Source organism: Schistocerca gregaria, chromosome 8 (genome assembly GCF_023897955.1).
Source record: "Schistocerca gregaria isolate iqSchGreg1 chromosome 8, iqSchGreg1.2, whole genome shotgun sequence".
Classification (NCBI taxonomy): Eukaryota; Metazoa; Arthropoda; class Insecta; order Orthoptera; family Acrididae; genus Schistocerca; species Schistocerca gregaria.
In genome coordinates this window covers 81,790,599-81,808,765 of record NC_064927.1, presented here as the reverse complement: position 1 = coordinate 81,808,765, position 18,167 = coordinate 81,790,599, and the positions used below count along the sequence as shown (strand labels likewise).

The window sequence follows — 18,167 nt, the reverse complement described above, 5'->3', positions numbered from 1 at the left end:
GCCACAACTAACTTCTGCCGTCGAATATAGCGCTACACAGGCGTGTTTTGCAGGCACAAAGATAAATACTGGCGCCGAAATCTCTGTGTCAGTAAATAAACTAAAAAAAAAAAGAAGGTGGAAGACCAGATTTTTTTTCTCCGCCCCAAGTTTCCACCACTGAATTTTCATACATTATCCAACGAAGTAAATACAAATTCCGTATCGTTCCTCTTCGAATTTAACAGGATTTCAATGTAGTATGAAAATCTGACTTGCAAGACAGTTTGGGATATTTGTTAATGTGGCAAACTCTACGATCTGAATTTTTTCCTACTTGCGAGAAGAGATGGTTTGCTAATGGGAACCTGATGTAATGTGCAGTATTCTCCTCACCATAAGAATAATACGAATATAAACATTTTGCCATGTACTCTTTCGTGTTTGCTGCTATCACATTTAAATCCTGTATGCATAATAAACTACGAAACTAGAGTGAGACACCAGCAAACGGGGAAGAATATACATATCGTGTCATGTTTATACTCATATTATTCTTATGCCTAATAGTGATACAGCCAGAAATGAAGCACGGCAACTGACTAGATTTTTAAATCTAAGATGACTGTGCAGAATATGATGTACTAAAGAAGTGGCCGCAAAGATTTTCAAACGGAGAAAAATTTTCGCCTAACTCTCGTTCAGAACATGTTCTTTCATACGCAGTCTATTATTTGGTTCTTGTTGATCATTATCAAAGAAAGCAGCTGTGTAAGTAACAACAAATAGCAGTCTCTTGCCATCGTTTCGCTAATGAGGCGAGTTCTCTCTCTCTCTCTCTCTTTTTCTTTTTTTTTATTTATTTATTTATTTATTTTTTTTTTTATTGTAAGCGGCGGTAGCGTGCACAAAAGCAAGCCATGCCCCGAGTGGAGACAGGTCTTAAACACGCATTATCAGACTGCGACAAACAATGCATGACACAGTACAGTAATGAATTTTCAGCTTAGAGTGACGTAAACACCTACAACAAAGAATACGGCACTTATCAGATCAAATAAAAATAAGCAATCAATTCAAACCAGACGAAGCACGTGAAAAAGGAAGAGTACCCGTATAAATACGGACGGAGCGCCTGACGCATAGCAATGGCTACCTGGTAACACTTAACTGCTAAGCTTAAGACTCGAACCAAACTACTGTAGCGGTATCGTCATTCATTCGACCTAAATTCTCTCTCATATTACAATGGACCAACTTTGTTTCGATTTGGAGGTGCAGCCTAAAACTTTTCTCTCCCATTGAATTTAGAGTCTCAAATTGCAGGTGCGTCTTAAGATTCGGAATTTTTTTTTCCTTTATTTCGAGTCTCATTTTTCAAGTGCGGCTTAGATTCGAGTAAATACAGTAGGGTACACGCTTTGCATATGAAATGTATCAAGCTCCAAAAAACTGGCTTTTCTTCCACATTTGTCTCTTCAGTTGGTAATGGATCATTTCATGCTGTTTATTATTCCCTTCTCTGGCTACACCGTTGAGCGTGGGCCAGGCTCACCAGGGAGGGGAGAAACCCTTTCTGTGCTACCTGGACTGCACTAACACAGACAGGAGCACATTCACCACCACAGAGCCATCATTTTTTGTGGAAAATGTAGAAGGCAAGTTTGGCAAAATGGAGCCTCTCAGTAAAATGTAGTTGGGTTCATTGTTGGTCAAAACTTATTCTGCAGCCCTTCGTGCGTGTGATCATCGTATAATGTCCTGGTGCCCATTACTCCTTACCAGTGTCTGAATATAGTTCAGGGACTTCATCGTTCAAGTTGATGAACACTGAGCCAATCTGGAATGATGGGGCCAATCTGGAATTTTCCATGTTATCAGTGTGATGTGAAGTGGTATGTCCTGCCACCCATGAGGTACTTTCGGTGTTTGCGTTTTGGACACGTCTTCCGGCTGTATGGTAGACCCTCTATACGGTGACTGTGGACAACCACTCCATGAGGATGGATCCAGTGTTTTGACACGCATGTGTGCTACTTGTCATCACTATCACTCTCCATGCTCACCAAATTGCCCAGTTTATAAGATAGAAAAGAAGATATAAGAATATAAGTCCCTGGATCGCTTGTTTACACTGAGGCTTGTAAGAAATTTTACATACTTCATCCTGTGTTGGTGACTCCTACCTTTGCTTCTGTTACATCCTTTACCTTTCCTCCCTGTTCTTTACCCCTGCCCCATCCCTATCTCCTGTACTCATCCCATGTGGTTCCCACTCCCTCCCCTCCAAATGCCACTTCCCTCCGCCGCTGAAGAAGTGCCTGCCCCTTCTTCGGAGCCCATCAGTGATGGGGCTCCCTCCTGGGACCCTTCCCCCCAGCTTCTTTCATGCCGGAGGCCTTCTATAACAGCAAAGCCACAGGACACAGTCTGTGCTGCACCCTAAGATTGCCCGCTCTCTTTCAGTTCCAGATCTTGCAGAAGCCTGCTTTCCCTTTGTGCCCTGCCTTCCTCAACCTATGAAAGTACAGAAGAAGAAACATAAGCTCCAGGACAAAGCCTCTGTCCACTGCCCCTGGCGATGCCATTACATCGCCCGCATCCCCCCCCCCCCCCCTTCCCCACTGACAACTTATTTATTTACAGATTTATTTACAGTTGTCACCCAGTCCTTGGTGACAGATGCTGACAGGACAGCAAGATTACTTCCAGCTCCTTTGGCTCCCATTTGGATACCCACTCCATGCTTATTCAGTGGAACTGTAATTGGTTACTACCATCAGCTGCCAGAGCTGCAAGCCGTTATTGCTTTTTACTTAGTAGCAGCTTGTGTTGTTCTCCAGGAATCTGATTTTACTGATGTTCACTCACCGACCCTGCATGGATTCCATGCTCTGTCAGAACTGGATCAGCCCTTTGAGGGCTTTCGGTGGCATCTGTATGTTAAGTCTGTACAGATATTGTTAGTACATGGGTTCCACTTTATACACCTTGGAAACAGGTGCTGTCCGGGTCCACTTGGACTCTTCAGTCACCTTTTGCAATCTCTTTATCTCCCTCCTGACAGGCCACCTACACCTGCTGCCCTAATTACCCTCCATGAGCAGCACCCTCCTCGCTTCCTCCTCTTTGGGGATTTTAATGCCCATCACCCTTTGTGGGGCAGTGTGTTTCATCCAGTCGGGGGTCCCACATAGACCAATTTCTTGCAAGCCATGACCTGTACATTGTTCATGATGTTTCTCCTACTTATTTTAGTGCTGCATATGGCACTTTCTCTGCCGTTGATCGTTCGCTTGTTTCCTTCCCCTTCTCCCTTCATTGTACTGGCCATGACACAATGATCTCAGTGATAGTGACCATGTCTTGTTGATTATATGATTCTCTCATTCCGTTCCCACTCCAGATGACCAGATTATCATGCTGGGCTTACCATCCTGCTGGTTCACCTCTGTATATCTCCTAAGTCGTGTTCACACCTTTTTTGTCAGGTTGTATAGAAGAAGTCATACATGATCTGTTCGATAAGATTATACACGTTGCAGTTCCTCACTCAACAGGCCCCGTTCACCAGTGGCCACTTCCACTGTGTAGCACATACATTGCCACCACCATCCATGATCATCGTCATGCTTTGTAACACCTTAAGTGGCTTCCGATCTCCACCAGCCATATTGCCTTTAAATGTCTTTGCACCAAGGCCCATTACTTAATCAAACAGAGCAAGTGGGTGTGTTGGCAATGCATTGTCTCCTCTCTAGGTTCTTCTGTCCCTTTGTCACGGATGTGAGCTAACTACACCCCCTCCAAGGTTGTCAGCAGCATTCTTCCATTCTAGGGCTTGTGCTTGCACGTGCCCTTTGTATAGATACATCACTTCTCGCAGAACACCTCACGACCCCTTTTTGGGATAGCATCAGTCAGCCTCCTATCCAGCTGCCTTCCTCCTCCGGAAACAACAACAACAAACTGAAGCTTCCCACTTAATTTTTACCCCTTTGTGAGGCAGAATCCTACAATGAACCTTTTACTGAATGGGAGTATGTTCTGGCCCTGTCTTCTTCATGCAATCATTGCTTTGATTGGAAACTGCAGTTTGGCAGGCATTTACTCAGCGCCACCATCTTTTTGTGATTTTCTTCGGTCTTTGTAAAGCCTAAAACACAGCTTGGCACCCTCCTCACACTCCATGAGTGGTGTCTTTGCCCCCCCCCCCCCCCCCCAATTTTTATTCACCAGTTTCTGTCCCACCGGTCATTCATTTGGCACTGTTCTCAGATGGCTCTCCACAGGACTTCATGTTAAGTGTCCTTTTTCTCAACACTTTTAATGGGTTTGTAGTCTCTGCTGGATCATTGGTCACCCCTGCTCTGTAAGTGGATGACTTCTGCATCTGGACTATCTCCCACTCAGGGATCTCTGTCAAACAACAGCTCCAGGGTTCCATCTGGGAAGCTTCCATATGGACTCTTCTCTTCCCTTAAGTTGAGATGGTGCATTTCTGTCACCATACTACAGTCCAGCCTCATCTGAAGCTCCACCTTGAAGCCCAGCACGTGAGTGCATGGACCCCCAGTCCCATTTCTTGGGTCTCCTTTTTGACAACAAGCTTACTTGGTTGCCCCTTAGCCATCATATGAAGGTTGCCTGTTTTTGTAAACTCAATGTCGTTCACTTCCTTGCCCACAACTCTTGGGATGTGAATTTATCAATCCTTCTCTTCCTTTACTTGTCATTGTGGTATCTGTTTAGCCACTGGTGCCTTTCGCTCTATCCCTGTCAATAGTGTTCTCATTGACACTGGGATCCCTCCCCTTTCAGTTTGATGGTTGCAGCTCCTGGTCTCCTATGTCATCACTATCTGCTCTTCCCCTGCCCACCATCCCTGTGCAATTCGTTACGTGGCTTTGGCCTGTCACCTGCCCACTGCCCACCCTCGGGTAGGTTTACCGGTTAGTCCGCCTTACATCTCTCCACCGTGATTTCCAACTCCTCTCCTTGTCCTCTTCTCCAAATTCTCTGTCAACCCCCCCCCCCCCCCCCCCCCCCGCTCCTTAATTAGTTCCTTGGCCCCTGATTCAGATGGATTTATTGCGGGGTTGGAATGCCTCTATTGCTCCAATGCAATTCCATTGTTTTTGAATGCTCTAATGGTAGTTTCAGGATGTCATTGTTTTTTGCACCGATGGCTGTAAATTCATGGATCATGTGCGATATGCCTTCAGGTCTTCTGTTGGCATGAAACACTCTCTCTTGCCTACCACCTGTGGCATGTCTGCTTCCCCTGGAGTTGTCCCTCGCCCACATTTCATGACGTATGGACTCAATGAATGGACTTCAGGCTATGGGTTAAAGGTTTCCTGCTATCCCTTGGTCTCTTTCATCCACAGCCTTCTTGCCGATGCTGCTTATTTGGTTGATTTCCTTCCTTGGGGTTCCTGGCCACATAGGTACCCAGGGTAATGAACCTGCTGATCATCTGACTGGGAGAGGGTGGCCACCTAACCCCATTCTCCATGACCCCTCCAGGAATGGGTTTGCAGCTTTACATCAGATCCCGTTTTGCTCATTTGTGGGCTGTCTCTTGGGAGACTACCCCCCCTCCCCACATGTGCACTCAAGGAGACTCCCACGATGTGGCATTCTTCCCTCTGCCTCTGCTGATGGGAATCTACCATCCTTGGCCAACTGCCATCCTCATATTCGCCACACTAGTTTGACCCATCTGTAATGAGCTGCAGCTTCTATTTTACTTGTGGAGTCCTCTCATGGTGATCCATATTTTGCTGGACTGCCCCTGCCTTTTGGCCCTTCACACCAAATATGCCCTTCCACCTTCCTTCCCCCCTGTGGGTTCGGGGGTAAGAATAGGCCCGCGGTATTCCTGCCTGTCGTAAGAGGCAACTAAAAGGAGTCTCAAACATTTCGGCCTTATGTGATGGTCCCCTCTTGGGTTTGGCCTCCAATTTTCAAAATTTCCGTTGTTAGTGCGTGCCATTTGGGCAAGGACACCTTACGTGGTGTTTTTCTATTGGTCCATCGTGCACCACCATCTTGCATGCTATCTATTGTCGTGTAATGGGATTTACACCCCATGTCTTCTGGGTTGCCTCCTTCTCGTCTTGTGCGCAATCCCCTTCTTAGCGCCCACGACAACTGTGGACCCTTTCAACACCTAAAATCCAGCACTGTAGCCAGTCCGTTGTGGTGGGGTCGTCATGTACCCTCTTGGTGGTAGCCCCCTGACCACGCAGGGATGGCACTACAGATGCCAGAGCTGTTTCCTCCCCATGCATGCCAAGGAGTATGTGCCCATCTTGTCTGGGGCACGGGGACTCCGGGCAACGGGATATCGGCCAGGTACCTGTTGCTTTGGCTGGGTGGAGCCCTTGGGGAGAGCCCTCGTTCGGAGTAGGTGGCATCTGGGCAGATGTGGCGCAATGAAGCGCAATAAATCACACCAAGCTGGTGGTTGCAGTGCCACCAGCGTCTCTAAGTGAGGCAGAATTGAATTTGATGCTGCGCAATATGACCCTCTGTCGTTCCCCTAGTTGGCTGCGCCTTGGGAGGGACGCAGATCAAGTGCCAAGCCGGAGCCTTATGTACCACAGTACCTTATCTGCAGCAGGACTGATGGTGACTCCTTTCTTACGACAAAGCCTCTGTTTTTTTTGTGGAACACCTGGAGGATAAGTTTGGGGAAGTGGCGGGGTTGTCTAAAATGAGGAATGGGTCCATCCTCCTCAAGACGTCCTCCCCAGCCCAGTCACGGCGTTGCTCTTGTGTGATAAGCTGGGAGATGTCCCTGTTACCGTCACTCCCCACAGCAGCTTAAATATGGTCCAGGGGATTATTTACCATCGCGACCTCTTGTTACAATCCGACGACGAGCTGAGAACAGACTTGGAACGACGTGGTGTGCATTTTGTCCGTCGTGTACATAGAGGACCCAAGACTAACAGGGTGGCCACCGGTGCCTTTATCTTGGCCTTCGAGGGTGCTGTATTGCCTGAGAAGGTCAAGGTAATGGTTTACCATTGTGACGTCAAGCCATACGTCCCTCCCCCGATGCGGTGCTTCCAGTGCTGGAAGTTTGGGCATATGTCCTCCCGTTGCCCATCCAGCGCCACATGTCGAGATTGTGGACGCCCCTCTCATCCCGATTCTCCATGTGCGCCTCCGCCTGTCTGTGTCAACTGTGGGGATCACCACTCTCCATGCTCACCGGACTGCCCCGTTCTTCATAAGGAGCGGAAGATAATGGAATTTAAGACCCTGGACCGGCTTACTTATCGCGAGGCAAAACTGAAATTCGAAAGGTTGTATCCCGTCCCACTTCGAACATCCTATTCTGCAGGCATGTTATCATCGCCCTCGTGGGTGGCACGTGTCGCCTCATCTGTGCCGCCTTCAGTGGGCCCTCTGTCTGCCCTCCTTGTGTCTGGGGGCAAGCCTTCCTCTGTTGCCCCCTTAGCCGTTGGGGGCAAACCCTCTGTCACTCCCCCCGCACATGCTTCAGGAGTGACATCTGCTCAAAAACCAGGGGGCTCGATCCCTCCCCCTCCCCTCCTTCTCTGCAGGTGTTGCCTCTGCCGGTTACTCTCTCGCGGAAGGGGTCCCTCGGGGCCCTCCCTTCTTCCGTTTCTTCTCATACACAGCTGGATGTCAGCCAGTGGCTGAAGGTTCCGCCACCTGCTGGTTGTAGGGCTTCTGCGGCATCGTCCGCCTCCGACGCTCCTTCAGAGAAACTCTCCCAGCCCTCTAACCCAAAGGACAGACGCGAGAAGAAGGAACGGAATGTGTCCAAGAAGAAGGACGTTCCGGCGGTTTCAGTACCGCCTGCTGTACATAGTTCTGGCTCTGGGGATGAGGTGAAGATCCTCGCCTCTGCCGCGGATCTCGCCCTCACAGAACCCTCGGGGGCCTCTCCTATGGCCGCAGCGGACTCTCGCCCGGTGGCAGCCATTGGCTTTGAGGTGCCGTCTGCCTCTTAGTTGCCTTCACGCCCTCCCAGTCACTGCCTGCTTCCATTCTCCAGTGGAATTGCAGTGGTTATTTCCGCCACCTGCCTGACCTCCGGATGCTTCTGAGTGTTTCCCCTGTTCTCTGCATTGCTCTTCAGGAAACTTGGTTTCCAGCAATGCGGACCCCTGCCCTTCGCGGTTATCGGGGATACTATAAGAACTGCGCTGCCTGTCAACGAGCTTCAGGTGGAGTTTGCCTCCTTGTTCACCACTCTGTCTGTAGCTCGCCAGTACCCCTTCTGACGCCTTTAGAGGCAGTTGCTGTCGGGATTGAGCTCTCACCGGCTATTACTGTTTGCTCTGTTTACGTTCCTCCGGATGGGGAGCTCCCCCGACATGTCTTGGCTGTGCTGCTGGCCCAACTCCCGCCACCATTGCTGCTTCTGGGCGATTTCAATGCCCACAACCCTCTATGGCGTGGGACTGTCTCCGATGACCGCGGTCATGCTGTGGAGCATGTGTTGGCTCAGCTCGACCTTAGCCTCTTGAACATCGGTGCTCCCATGCATTTCAGTGTGGTCCATGGCTCGTTCTCGCCCATCGATCTCTCTCTTTGCAGCCCCGGACTTGTCCCATCCCTCCACTGGAGAGTGCATCCTGACCTGTGTGGTAGTGACCATTTTCCCATCTATTTGTCATTGCCCCAGTGTCATTCTTCTGGGCACCTGCCCCACTGGGCTCAACAGGGCTGACTGACCGGCTTTTACTTCCGCTGCCACCATTGCTTCTCCCCCACAGGGTAACATTGACGGGGTGGTCCGTGTCTTGACCACATCAATTATTTCTGCGGCCGAGGCTGCCATCACCCGCTATTCTGGACTCCCTCGGACGAAGGCTGTCCCCTGGTGGTCGCCGGAGATTGCTGAGGCTATTCGCGACCGTAGGCGGGCTCTCCAGTGTCATAGGCGGCACCCGTCTCTGGAGACCCTCATCGCCTTTAAGAAGCTCCGTGCCTTGGCCCGTCGTCTTATTGCACGGCATAAGCAGGAGTGCTGGGGGAGGTATGCTTCATCCTTGGGCTCCCGTGTCTCCCCGTCGCTTGTGTGGTCCCGCATCCGGCGGATTTATGGATACCAGACCCCTATGGGTGTCCCTGGAATCTCCCTGGACGGCGCTGTCTGCACTGACGCTGCCGCCATTGCTGACCACCTTGCCGCGCACTTTGCTACGAGCTCTGCGACTGTTGGAGCGAGGGCGTGTTCCCGTCGCAATGGCGAGAGGGTGTTATTGTCCCCATCTTGAAGCCCGGTGCGGACCCTCTGGCGGTGGACAGCTATCGTCCCATTACCCTCACCAACATTTTGTGCAAATTGCTCGAACGTATGGTGGAGCGGCGTTTGTGTTGGGTCCTTGAGTCGCGCGGTCTCCTCGCTCCATCCCAGGGTGGCCTCCGTCAGGGCCGGTCTGCTGCGGACAATTTGGTGCGGCTGGAATCTGCTGTCTGTACGGCCTTTGCCCGCCGTCAGCATCTCGTTGCTGTATTTTTTGATCTGCGGAAGGCATATGACACAACACGGAGGCATCACATCCTTGCTATGTTGCGTGAGTGGGGTCTTCGTGGTCAGCTCCCAGCTTTTCTTCAAAACTTTTTATTGCGCCGCTTTTTCCGGGTGCAAGTCGGTGCCACCTCTAGTTCATCTTATATACAGGAAAATGGGGTCCCGCAGGGCTCGGTGTTGAGCGTTTCCTTATTTCTAGTGGCCATTAATGGTCTGGCTGCAGCTGTGGGGTCGTCGGTGTCTCCTTCTTTGTATGCCGACGACTTCTGCATCTCATTTAGCTCAAAGACTACGGGAGTCGCCGAACGCAGGCTGCAAGCAGCCGTTCACAAGGCAGCATCATGAGCTCTGACTCATGGATTTCAGTTCTCTGCAGCCAAGACTCGAGTTATGCACTTCTGCAGGCGTCGGACGGTCCACCCTCATCCAGAGCTTTACCTCGACGGCCACCTACTTGAAGTGGTGGACACTAGCCGCTTCTTAGGACTCGTCTTTGATGCCCGGCTCACATGGGTTCCTCATATTACTCAGCTGAAGCAAAAGTGCTGGCGGCACCTCATCGTCCTCCACTGCCTGAGTCACGCGTCTTGGGGTGCAGATCGCTGCACGCTGTTGCGATTGTCCAGGCTTGATTATGGGAGCCTGGCCTATGGGTCTGCATCACCCTCAGTGTTGACGTTGTTGGACCCCATACACCACTGTGTGGTTCGGCTTGCAATTGGCGCTTTCCGTACGAGCCCCGTGGATAGTCTACTGGTGGAGGCCGGGGTTCCCCCGGTGCAGATTCGTGCCACCGACTGATGACCTTAGCTGTTTAGTCCCCCTTAAACATCCCAACAACCACCACCACCACCACCTTCCTTGTCTCGGTTGTTAGCGGAAGACCCTCACATGGTTACATCTATCTTCAGTTTTCTTCACGAAAGTGGTTTGTCATCCCTGGTTTATCCTTCAATTTTCCTCTGGAATTTGAGTGCCTCAGTTAGTGTAGGCATTGGTTATGGAGGCCTTGTCCTTGCCTCCACCCTGGCCATGTTCTCCCCATCTTTTTCCTTACATTTTTTGTAGACTGTTGTACAGTTTTGTTTCCCCTTTACTAGTATCTTCTTCCCTGGTATCATCCTCCTTGTATCATGACACCAGTGTGGTGTGGGTGTCACGATGGGTCCATGGTGATGGTGCTGGTACTCCAATGCACATAGTGTTTCTGGGGCACCCTTGCCCTCACCATTTCCACCCATCCCCTTCCTGTTCTTTCCTCTTTCTGCTGCCCACACATTCCTTCACCTCTCACTGATTGCCCATTATACCTTCCCCTTGAGTGAACTGTGCCATTTGTGTTGTTCCTCCCTTGATTTTTGCCATCTTACGTCATGGGATTGATAACCTCACTGTATGGTCCCTTCCCCTTAACCAGCCAGCCAACCAACAAACAATACAATTGAGATGTATATTCTAAGACAATAATCTGATGGTGTACAAATTCTGAATTTGTCAATTAAAACAACATGACACTTTTGAGCTAGTTCCAGTCCCTTGCCAAACTTGTCCATGCATCACAGTGGTTGTGGTTTCGTACTGCTGTTCGTAATGGATGCATAGGGGCCAATTGTGTACTTTCCTGATCGACACAGCCATCACAGCAGGCACAAAAAAAAAAAAAAAAAAAAAAAAAAAAAAAAAAAAAAAAAAAAAAAAAAAAAGGGGGGGGGGGGGGCAGCACAGTTCTGTTGTACACCCCACATAGCAGCTATGAGCCATACTTTTTAGGCAGCTATGAGATGTTATTCTTAGATAGCTGCATCAGGTAGCATTGTTGACCAAAGGCAACCACTATGGGGTGGGCCCGAAATGTTTACTGATAGCAGTTTGATGTCTGGATGATGCCGCTGTGGTGTACACAAATTCAATGGGCAACTTCTAGTGCTGACAATCATTCTTGCTATAAAGTGACAAATTGTGTTCAGTCTGAACTTTAAATGAACCATAGAGGCATGTTGGCAGACTGAATAGCATATCCCAGCTGCATTGTCCCAGTCACAACTGAGAACACAGTGCATTATACTGTGCTAAGCTTCACAGACAATAAAGGTTTACTGTTACTTCCCTTGGAATGCTTCTGTGTATGGTGATTCCCTTTGGTGAAAAGAGTACTGAGAGTGAGGTTCTTTTTCTTTTTTTCTTTTCTTTATTTTTCTCTTTTTAAAGAAATAACTATGCAAGTCGTAAGTAGTGTCAGAGCTTTTTAAAGCAGTTTATTTTTATGACTGGTGTGTATACAAGGCATGATCAAAATTTAGTGGTTGTATGCATATTATTTTCTCTGAATTTGCAACAGAACAGTTACTATTACCAATGAATGTTAATCCATATGTTCTCCACTAACCAGTGCAACACAAGAAGACCCAGTAACTCAATAGCTTGCAAAAAAATCTTCTTCCATGTTTAGAGTAATTTTAATTTCAGATACTGTTGTTATGGTGTAGCTTGGGGCTAACCATAGACTTTTTGTGGCAGTGTACTTTCAGAAGTGACAGATAATCAGTAAGATAGGAAAAAAAGATAAACTGCATACAACCTAATTCCACACTCTAAAGTCGTAAGTCGACACAGTTGCTGACAGCCATAGATTGTCTTTATTGAGCTTAAGAATGTTGGATAGTTCACCATAATTCTGTTCAGTGTTCTGAACTCTGACAGGAACAGAGAGAAGTCACAAACTGAGAGGCCAGTACTGACTTAACTACCTGTGAAACAGTATAACTACAAGGGCACATTACAGTAGATCACGCACAGGGAGGTGAAAGCTACTGATCCCAAAAGTTAAACCACTTTGTGCAGTTATGCACTGTGACATGCTGCTTCCACAGCTAAAAAATTAAGTGGCAGACATTAAGAGATGCATTATGGAAAGCTAGCTTGGCAAAAACACATTTGGAGACGTAATGGAAGATCCACCTCTGCTCAAAATTATATTGTGTCTGAATACTCTTATTGTGAATGAAAATTCCCTGCCAAAAGTGATCAGACTCTGTGAAAAGAAAATTCATCTGCTTAAATAAAATGCTGATAAAACTCAAGATGACAAAAAGGGAAGATACTGGACAAGGGTTGAATTAGAAGAAATTGCGTTCTTTGAGCTGAGGTAAAAGTTAAAATGGATAGTGCTGCTGAACTGGTCTCAAGATGTATAATACTGCAATTATCAACAATTTACACATACACTGAAGCACCAAAGAAACTGATATAGGCATGCGTATTCAAATATGGAGATATGTAAACTGGCAGAATATGGTGCTTTCATGGGCAACAGCTACATAAGGCAACAAGTGTCTGGTGCAGTTGTTAGATCAGTTACTGCTGCTACAATGGCAGGTTATCAAGATTTAAGTGAGTTTGAATGTGGTGCTATAGACGGCACACGAGTGATGGGACACACCATCTCCAAGGTAGTGATGAAAGGGCACTTTCCCGTACGAACATTTCACAAGTGTACAGTGAATATCAGGAATCTGGTAAAACATCAAATCTCCAACATGCTATGGCAGGAAAAAGATCCTGCTAGAATGGGACCAATGACAACTGAAGAGAAGCATTCAGCATGACTGTAGAGCAACCCTTCCAAAAATTGCTGCAGATTGCAGTGCTGGACCATCGACAAGTTCCAGCGTGTGAACCATTCAATGAAACTTCATCGATATGGGCTTTCGGAGTTGGAGGCCCACTTGTGTACCCTTGATGACTGCCTGACACAAAGCTTTACACTATGCCTGGGCCCATCAACACTGACATTGGACTGTTGATGACTGGAATGTTGCCTGGTCGGACGAGTCTCATTTCAAATTCTATCAAGTAGATGGATATGTACAGGTATGCAGACAATCTTACGAATCTATAGACCCTGCATGTCAGCAGGGGACTGTTCAAGCTGGTGGAGGCTCTAATGGTGTGGGGCATGTGCATTTGGAGTGATATGGGACCATTGATCCTTCTAGATATGACTCTGACAGGTGACATGTATGTAAGTATCCTGACTGATCACCTCCATCCATTCATGTCCATTATGCATTATGATGGACAATTCCAGCAGGACTATGTGACACCCTACACATCCATAATTGCTACAGAGTGGCTCCAGGAACACTCTTTTAAGTTTGAACACTTCAACTGGTCACCAAAATTCCCAGACAGGAACATTATTAAGCATATCAGGGATGCCTTGCAACACGCTGTTCAGAAGGGATCTCTACCCACTAGTTCTCTTATGGATTTATGGACAGCCCTGGAGAATTCATGGTGTCAGTTCACTCCACACTCCAGCACTTCTTCAGATATTAGTTGAATCCATGCCAGGCCGTGTAGCGGCACTTCTGAATGCTAGTGGGGGCCCTACACAGTATTAGGTAGGTGTATCAGTTTCTTTGGCTCTTCCGTGTATTTGTACCTGCTGTGGCAACAGATATTGGTAGCACAGTGTGACAATTGTTACACTGTTATCAGTGGAGAAACACAGTAACCAAATAAATGTAGACTTACGTATTTGACACTCGTGCTTCACGTGTAAACTGCTTTTGGGTACATTACACTTCAATTTGGAAACCTCAAATTAAAAAATAAATATGAATTTATGCTGTTTATTAAAACTTTAATATGTACTTACAAAATTACAAAATAAATGAAGGCAGAAATGCAACACTTACTATAATTCACAGTGATCGAATAATTGAAATTGTTTATCTTTTGTCGACAGGAATACGCTGATGCGAGGTTAGAGGCCTACTTTTATTCTAAAAGCAAACTTCTGAACAGTGCAGCAAGTGACATTGGCACCAAGAGGAAAATTGGCGATTTAGAAGAATGAAGTGATCAGATCAGAAAATGAAGAATTTGACCTCGACAGAATTTGCAACTGAATCTGTCTCGTTGCAAATTCTGTGATGGAGATCGTGTTCAGCAGGAGGCTTGAAACTTGAGCATATCAGTTATGTACCTTCTGAGGTATTTCAATACCTGTGTGGAAGGGCCTCTATGCCTTTGATTTCAAAGGTTTAGCTTCTGTAAGAGCAAGGCAGAGCTGTTAAGTTTATGGAAGACTCCTCGTGCATTGGAAACATCCATGTAACTTAAGATCATTCCATTCCTTTTCTTCTTTTTTTTTTAAATTTGTAACTGACTATTTATTCAGTCCCTCTGTAGATCGTTTTAAATTAAATTAAGCTCTGTTGCATTTGACTAATAAATTGCCAGTGCAGCATTGCTAACTGCTGTAAATATCAATAACTTAGATTATATTTAAACTTATGAAGCAATGTAGCACCAGAATGAATTACTGTATTTTATCTTTTAGCGCAATAAGCACAGGCTTAGAACTGCAAGCAGGCAGCTATTTCTTATGCTACTTTGACTCCATAAAAGTTCCATGAAGTTATTACATTGACTTACAATCAAGAGCAAATGCAAACAAATTATCTATCAGTATAATGAGTGTGATTGCTCAGATTGCATAAAAAATGTTCGTTTTAACATGGCTGACTTAGAAACAGAGCAGACAGCTGTGGGGTACATTACTTCATGCAGGCAATCGTGTAATGTCACACATCAGTTGTGGCATTAGTCGTGTTTGCAGTTACGACTAAACCAATGTAAGAGGCGAAAGGGCTGTGGTGAATTTTCAAGCAGTATGTTGGGTGCAATGCATATTTGAGACTGTCTCTTCTTTTTTACATTGTAATCTCATTGCTCACATGTATTCATGTCATTACCTAAATCATGTGTCATGAGTATGTCTACAAAGTATTATGTTTGTAATTTGTGTTGTCCATATATTTTTTAAAGAAATCTGCTTTTTGTTTTGTACAAAGATATTGTTCTGTGTTCAGAAATTTGTATTATTTATAAAACAAACTCAGAATCGTTCAATGTGCATAAATAAAGGTTGTAATAAACAGTCATGTTCGTACTTTCTTACCCTTGTTGTATCCATGAACACGCACGCACGCATGTGTGAGAGCTTTTTTAATGGAATCTTCTCCTTTTTATACACGATACCAATGTTTGATATCTGCCAAATCTGGAAGAAAGAGAAAGAGCCTTCGTGGAGTTCAGAGAGCACTGATGCCGGGTGGAGTTCTTAACATATCCAGAAAGGCAATGATTTGGATTTGAGACCATGTGTCGTATTACAAAAATTCAACATGAAAGTACATTATACAGTCAAATCTTGATATAAAGAATTTCTTGGGACCACTAAAATTAAATTGTTGTACCAGGATTATTGTTATAGTGACCTGGAGCAAGCAGCCATGTTTTTGTGGCTGAGAAGTACATTACTGTAGTACTTTTCTGGTGAAAAATAGTATTGAAAGACAAATAATGAAACACATTTTGTCCACTTCATTTATTAACACTGTACCTGTAGAATTTCTTACTTTTGTGTACAGAAAAATTCACTTTTCATTTATTTCTTTTTCCTTAAAGATTCTCTTGTGACTATTGTCTTTATCTCCTCTGGTTGGGTGTGGGATTGAAGGGACCAGACTGCTAAGGTCATCGGTCCCTTGTTCCACGATAAAATCATACGAAATAAAAACTGTCAGTCGTTAAAAACGGAGAACTGAGAGAAGGGACGACACAATACAAGAAAGGCAGACAAAGACCAGACAAACGAAACTAAAATCGCACCGAGTGTGAAGGTGGTTGGCCGACCATGAAAATAAGGAAAAGCCAACCACCAAATGACATTAAAACCCACAGTTTAAAACCACAGGCCAAAGGCCCAAGTCAATACAGGAAATAAAAGGACAAACACTCAAATCATACGATAAAAACCCCCTGCCCGAATAAAACTCAACACGAGGTCCGCCATAGCATCGTCATCACATAAAAGGGCAGGGAGGGTATCAGGCAGCGCAAACGTCTGCCTGAGTCCTGTTAAAAGCGGGCAGTCCACCAAAATGTGGACCACCGTCAGAGCTGCCCCGCAGCGACATAGCGGTGGGTCCTCCCGGCGCAACAAATGGCCGTGCGTCAGCCACGTGTGGCCAACGCGCAGCCGGCAGAGGACGACAGAGTCCTTCCGAGAGGCCCGCATGGAGGAGCGCCACACACGGGTCGTCTCCTTCACCGCCCGAAGTTTGTTGGGCGTGGGCAGGGTGCGCCACTCGTCACCCCAGGCACCAAGCACTTTCTGGCGCAAAAGCGACAGGAGATCACACTCCATAAGGCCGAGTTCCAGAGCCGGTGAACTCACTGCCTGTTTAGCCAGCGTGTCAACCCGCTCATTGCCCGGGATGCCGACATGACCTGGGGTCCAAACAAAGACCACGGAGCGGCCGCAACGGGCAAGAGCATGGAGCGACTCGTGGATGGCCATCACCAGACGGAAACGAGGAAAGCACTGGTCAAGAGCTCGTAAACCACTCAGGGAGTCACTACAGATGACAAAGGACTCACCTGAGCGGGAGCGGATATACTCTAGGGCGCGATAGATGGCAACCAACTTGGCAGTGTATACACTGTTCCCGGGTGCCAGCGACCGTTGCTCACAATGATCCTCTAGAGTAAGAGCGTAACCAGTGCGACCAGAGACCATCGAACCGTCGGTATAGGTCACGGCAGATCCGGGAAACTCGGCAAGGAGAGCAACAAAGCGGCGGCGGAGGGCCGGAGGAGGGACCGAGTCTTTCGGATCCTGTGCCAAATCCAGCCGAATGCATGGTCGGCGCACACACCAAGGGGGCAGACGGAGATTGGCCCGGAAAACAGGCGGGAGAGGAAAAAACTCAATCCCACACAGTAGAGCCCGGATGCGAACCGCGATCGTACACCCTGACCGGGGCCGCCTGTCTGGAAGATGGACGATCGAGTGCGGGAACAGGAGACGGTAGTTGGGATGCCCTGGCAAGCTACAAACGTGGGCAGCATAAGCGGCCAGAAGTCGGTCGCGCCGGATCCGCAATGGAGGAACACCAGCCTCCACAAGTAAGCTGTCAACAGGGCTTGTCCGAAATGCTCCTGTGGCGAGTCGGATCCCGCAGTGATGGATGGGATCCAGCAATTGCAACGCTGATGGCGACGCCGAACCATAAGCCACACACCCATAATCAAGGCGGGACTGGATCAGCGCTTGATACAGACGGAGAAGGGTGGACCGATCGGCACCCCATCCGGTGTGGCTAAGGCAACGGAGAGCGTTTAAATGCCGCCAGCATGTTTAAGCTGCCTAATATGAGGCAGCCAAGTCAACCGGGCATCAAATACCAGTCCCAAGAACCGATGCGTCTCTACCACAGCAAGAGGTTCACCGTCAAGGTAAAGGCGTGGCTCAGGGTGAACCGTGCGACGCCGGCAGAAATGCACAACGCAGGTCTTAGCGGCCGAAAACTGGAAGCCGTGCGCTACAGCCCACGACTGCGCCTTGCGGATAGCGCCCTGCAGCTGGCGCTCAGCAACTGCAATGCCAGCGGAGCTGTAGTAGAGGCAGAAATCGTCTGCATACAACGAAGCTGCGACGGACGATCCCACCGCCTCAGCGAGCCCATTGATCGCAATTAAAAACAGGGAGACACTGAGGACAGACCCCTGTGGGACCCCGTTCTCCTGGACCCGGGAGGAACTATGGGACGCAGCAACTTGCACGCGGAAGGAACGAGACGACAGAAAATTC

At 47.6% G+C, this 18,167-nt stretch overlaps 1 protein-coding gene across 6 annotated transcripts in view; it reads left to right on the top strand.

Moving 5' to 3' along the window:
- The window catches only part of LOC126284880 (choline/ethanolamine kinase), a 213,741-nt gene extending 198,292 nt beyond the window's left edge, over window positions 1-15,449 (top strand). For all 6 annotated transcript variants that reach the window (XM_049984129.1, XM_049984127.1, XM_049984126.1 and 3 more), the window contains exon 8: window positions 14,253-15,449. In XM_049984129.1, the coding sequence (XP_049840086.1) occupies window positions 14,253-14,363 (111 nt within the window). In that variant the 3' untranslated portion in view covers window positions 14,364-15,449. The remainder of the gene's footprint in view (window positions 1-14,252) is intronic.
- The last annotated feature ends 2,718 nt before the right edge of the window (window positions 15,450-18,167 follow it).